This window comes from Pseudorca crassidens, chromosome 6, assembly GCF_039906515.1.
Source record: "Pseudorca crassidens isolate mPseCra1 chromosome 6, mPseCra1.hap1, whole genome shotgun sequence".
Taxonomy (NCBI): Eukaryota; Metazoa; Chordata; class Mammalia; order Artiodactyla; family Delphinidae; genus Pseudorca; species Pseudorca crassidens.
In genome coordinates, this window is record NC_090301.1 from 16,660,001 (window position 1) to 16,664,905 (window position 4,905).

The 4,905-nt window shown below is 39.3% G+C and overlaps 1 protein-coding gene across 3 annotated transcripts in view; it reads left to right on the plus strand.

The window, feature by feature from the left end:
• The window catches only part of EPHA4 (EPH receptor A4), a 143,717-nt gene extending 139,689 nt beyond the window's left edge, over positions 1-4,028 (plus strand). For all 3 annotated transcript variants that reach the window (XM_067740442.1, XM_067740441.1, XM_067740440.1), the window contains one exon: positions 1,511-4,028. In XM_067740442.1, coding sequence (XP_067596543.1) covers positions 1,511-1,553 — 43 coding nt within the window. In that variant the 3' untranslated portion in view covers positions 1,554-4,028. The remainder of the gene's footprint in view (positions 1-1,510) is intronic.
• The last annotated feature ends 877 nt before the right edge of the window (positions 4,029-4,905 follow it).

The window sequence follows — 4,905 nt, forward strand, 5'->3', positions numbered from 1 at the left end:
TTTGAGATGACCCTTTCTCGTCTAAGTAGCAAAAGAAAATCACCGTCAAAAAGTGTGTATATCCATATGGAGTTGGTTATTCTCCTTCAGAGTCTCTAAGGTCAAATTTGTGTTCACTTTGTCGTTCATGTAAATACATGTCTGTCTGATGGCATCCCTGCACGTTCAGGTTTAAAATACTATGTTCGATAGAGTACTGATTTCCAGAGAAGAGTTGGAAAAATAGATCTGATCCTTTTTCTTTCATTTTTTTTCATAATTGTCAAAAATGAATGGTGTTTACAAGTGACTACCTGAAGACCTTGGTAGTTATGTCCTTACCCACATTTATAATTTTAAGTTGCTTAAGAAGTAATGTCTATCTGAATATTTTATACAAAAATTTTATTACTTTCTCCAAGTAGACTAAAGTATTTTCTACAAGTCTAAGTAATGGTCATTTACCTCCAAGAAACTAAATTTGGTGTATCTCCCTCACACAATAAACAACGCACATATACAAAACGAGCAGATAAATTGGTTTGATAAAAGAAGGAAAATTATCTGTAATAAGATGCACTTTGGTCTGAATTTTTGCTCTACACTTGAGGCCACCAACTGCTAAACACGGCCACTGTGGTGGAAGATATAGTCCAAGAGCAACCTTGATGGAAAGTTATCACAAGGAAAGAAGAGGAGTCGCTTCTTTTGGCTTGAGTTGATTATTCGATGAATGAGAGGACAGTGGTTCCATTGCATTGTGCCAGCCTTGTTAGAACCTAGGCTGATGGGGCGGCTGTGACTGTCTCTCGGTGGACTTCAGTCCCCAAGACCTCCCTCACTGTGCCCATGGCCCCGGGTTCCCTCTCTCTACCTGTTATATGCAGATTGCACGGATCCTTTACTAATTAGATACCCCCATTCATTAGAAGTTACTTTCTCTTTACGAAAAACATCCAATGCTTTTTATTTCGTAGCTGGCATTTTTTCAATCATATTGTTGAATATTGGTGGATTGGGATGTTTCCAGATGTGTCCCTAAAATACACAATTTCCCTCTTTGGAACAACTGACTTTTTAGAGTAGTAGCATTTGCATCCTTTCAGCAGCTCTAAGCCCTTCTTGCACAAATGAACCATAACAGTTCAGAATCTTTATTTCAACGAAAGGCTGTTTCCATAGTGGGTAAAGCTTGGCTGTACACTCAAGACTGTATGGATTCTAATCCCAGGTCTGCTACTTCAGAACGTACAAACACAAGCAGGTTTTTTAACCTCTCTATGTTTCTATATCCTCATCCATATAATAGGGATATGAATAGTATCTTACTCTGATTTATAATAATGAAGCTGTTAATAAACATTTTTATTATTATAGTTATCATTTTTTCAGAGGAGGAAAGTAAGAATCTATGATCTTCTCCCTGGACTCCTTACCGAGCCATCCTGCCTTCTCTGTACTTATACGGGTTGACAACTGGCTGGCGAGATAGGTTGATGTTTTGTCTGAAGTCTTGTTCTTTTCTCTCCAGGGAGTACATTCTGCTATCTTGGCCTCACAGCCCTTCCTTTTGATTACAAAGCCCACAGAAGCAAACAGAACACACCCTCCTCAGTTCCTCCTAAACGTGTTTCTTCTGCTTCTACTATGCCAGTTCTGGAGCAAAGACGCTGATGAAACAACACTCATTCCTGAAAAGAATACATTTCTGACTTTCAAATCCCCTTTCCCGGTGAAAGGAATGGCAAACATTCAAGCTTCAGCATCTGTTCTCCATTTGCACTGAGGAATGTCCTGTCTGGCAGCACCAGCTCTGCAGAGCCCCTGTTCCCCAGCTCCTTTGGTTTTATTTATATGTATTTCCATAGCTCATTTCTGTATGTCCCTGCTGCATTGGTGTGGCAGCAAGTGACCGAAGGCTACAGCTTTTACCACGGACACCAGGTCCGGTGCCATACACAAAACGAAGCCAGTTCCCGTGAGCTGCCTACGATATGCATTGCTGAAGTAACGTTTTACCCAGGGTGTGCCATCGCAGTGATATAAATATATTTTTTTCCTAGACTAAATATGAGCTGACTATCTCTTTTGATGTGTGTACATAGGTGTGTGTGTGTGTGTACGCGTGTGTACGTGTGTGTGAGTATATAACCTCATGCTTAGAACTGCCTGTGAATGTTGCGGAATGCTACACGTGGAGAGGTCTGGTTTGCCACCAGTTCTGAGTTGAAGAGCCGCGTGCGATAGTGGGCCTGGAAACCGTGCCCCATCCCCTTAGAAGGACAACCCGGAAGTGTTAAATGTCCTGTACCTATAAGTGTATTTCGTAGCAGCCACGCTAACCTTAGTAAGTCATCCTACAGCTTTGGACAGAGGCATTTTCACCTTAGCGGTGGAGTGATTTTAGAATATAAATCCATTCAGGTGACAACCCATCATCAAACTCACGAATGCTGATTGAACTCCTCATCTGAATCACCAGTTCCTTGGTGGAGGGAGAGAAGGGGATGGAATTTGTCTAGTAACCCCAAATGGAATACAAGTAGCCTTTGTTTTCCTGCATAAATGGACGTGTTGAATGCGAACAAATATATGCAATTCATATACTTTTGGAGATGAACGTAGACGCGTGTGTCGGCTTTGAGATGATGTGTCCTGGATTAATACTTTGTCTCCCAATATCACAGAAAAATACATGCCAGTGACTCTTGAGGTTGGCATAGTAGGGATGAAATGGCCTCAAGCAACTTCAGGGTCCCAATTTACACGGAAAGTTCGACTGTTATGAATATGCAGCTAACTTCTGTGGCCCTCAAAAGTGCATCAGCCTTCCGGAATCTGAGGTCCAGTGTGTGAAGATTCAGTTTTGATCTGATAATGTATACCAAAATCCAGCCAACATACTGCCAATTTTCATAATCGGAGTGGCTGCCTTGCTTATTCTAAGCTATGGTTGCAGAAACTGTGGCCATTTATATAAGCTATAACATCAAATCAGGGAAAAATGGGGGAAAAAAAAGATTCCAAACCTTATATTGTTGGATAAGTAGAGAAAATCATCAATAAATATTTATTACATTCTGACAGGGTGTATGGCATTGTATTCTCATGAGTATGCCAGAGTGACAAAGTTAATTCACCCCTTTTTGGGGACTTTAATATATTTCTAAAGGGATGTGCCTATGCATTGATGCCTGAAAAAATATGTATAAAGAAATGAGGTTGAATCTCTGAGTGGGTTTTCTTTCCCCGGAGGTCAGGGCAGGAGACCAACTTCAGGTGCTGTATTTAGCCCCAGGAATGAATGCTGCCCTAGTGAGCTCAGATGCTAAGTCATACTCAGATGCTAAATCATTAGGCAGCATTAAGCTGTTCCCCTGCACCAAATCAAGTAGCTTCACCATGTGTTCGCTGGCCCCCAAATTATTTTTAACAATCTTAAGAATGAAATGTTTCGGTGTGTTTTAAAAAGTCCTTTTAAAGAAAAGTTATGCTCACTACACTGCTGGTGTGTGTTTTTGAGACCTCTTGTATTCAATCTGTGAAGGATATGTGTATTAATCCATACACACTTATAGCCTCAATATTTGTCTGAAGACACTTAAATTCTGACAAGTAAAAGAAAGTTCTAGAAGCAATATTTTCACTTCTTTAACATTCTCCAAACAACATCAAGCATTGGTACACACTGAAGAGTGCATTTATTTTTTGTATCACTCCAAGCATGTTGGAATATGCAAGGACTGTGGTTAAAATTAGAATGTATAAGGCATATTATAATTTAGTTCATACTGAAGAAGAAATTAACAGAACAATGCTTGGTTCAGACATGTTCCAAAATTTGAGCGATCTCTTGAGTTAGACATAGAGATTTTTCTATTTTGTTTTAATTTGTCAAGGTATTTTGTTTTCCCTTCATGAACTTTAGGTACACATAACTTATGTCATTTATTTATGGTCTTTTATACCTAGTTTGTAAAATTGTAAAATAGCAAACGAAATGCAAAGAGTTTGCATTTGAAAATAATAAAGTAGTTGCCGTATACAAACATGGAATCTAGTTGTCTCTTTTCAACAACTTTTGCCACATGCATCGTGTTTCTAAATTAATCGCTTGTTGTCATTTGGTTAGAACACAAAATCTTCAATTCTAATTTTGCTTATTTAGAGAATGAAAAGCGTTGATTTCTAAATGGTCCTCGCCCTTGAGAACAACGTATTAGCAAATCTAACTTAGATTCCGTGAGATCCTGTATCCCACTGTAATTAAGACTGAACTTTGGTTAGAATTCAGTCTCCACCTCTTACTCATCATACAATCTAGGGCAAGTTTCTTAATTTCCCTGTGCCCGTTTCTTTGTAGAATGGCAATTACAATGCCAAGAGCTTTTATGAAGACTATACTCACATGTTAGTACAATGTCTAGCATCTAGCCAGAACTCAACAAACAGTAGCTCTTCTGAGGATACAAGCTGTCTTTAACATTCCCAATTCTACACCCACTCTGACACCATTGCTACTGATCCAGGTGGCTAGCTACGCGTCCCTACCATGAGCTTTTAATCCAGGGTCCGTGGACCCTTGACGATACACCACTGGAGCTCCAAGGTGTCAAAAAAGTTTTCTTAAAACGTGGTGCAGTTGTTAATGATTATATGTGTGGTTTGATGGGGAGAAAGTTAATAAATTTTATCAAATCTTAAATTGGTGTAGGATACGAAAATATTAAAGGCCACAGTTTTAAGAATGCATGCTCTCCACATTATTTCATTCAATAAGCTACCATTGGCTAAGCCTTTGTTAATTGGAAATGAGACTCGAAGACTTACTATAATAAATTAAAGCACTTAAGTGCAGCTAGCTTCAGAGAGTGGGGCATGCCTTTTAGTGTTACCAGGGACATTTTAAAACATGGGCCTTGAAAT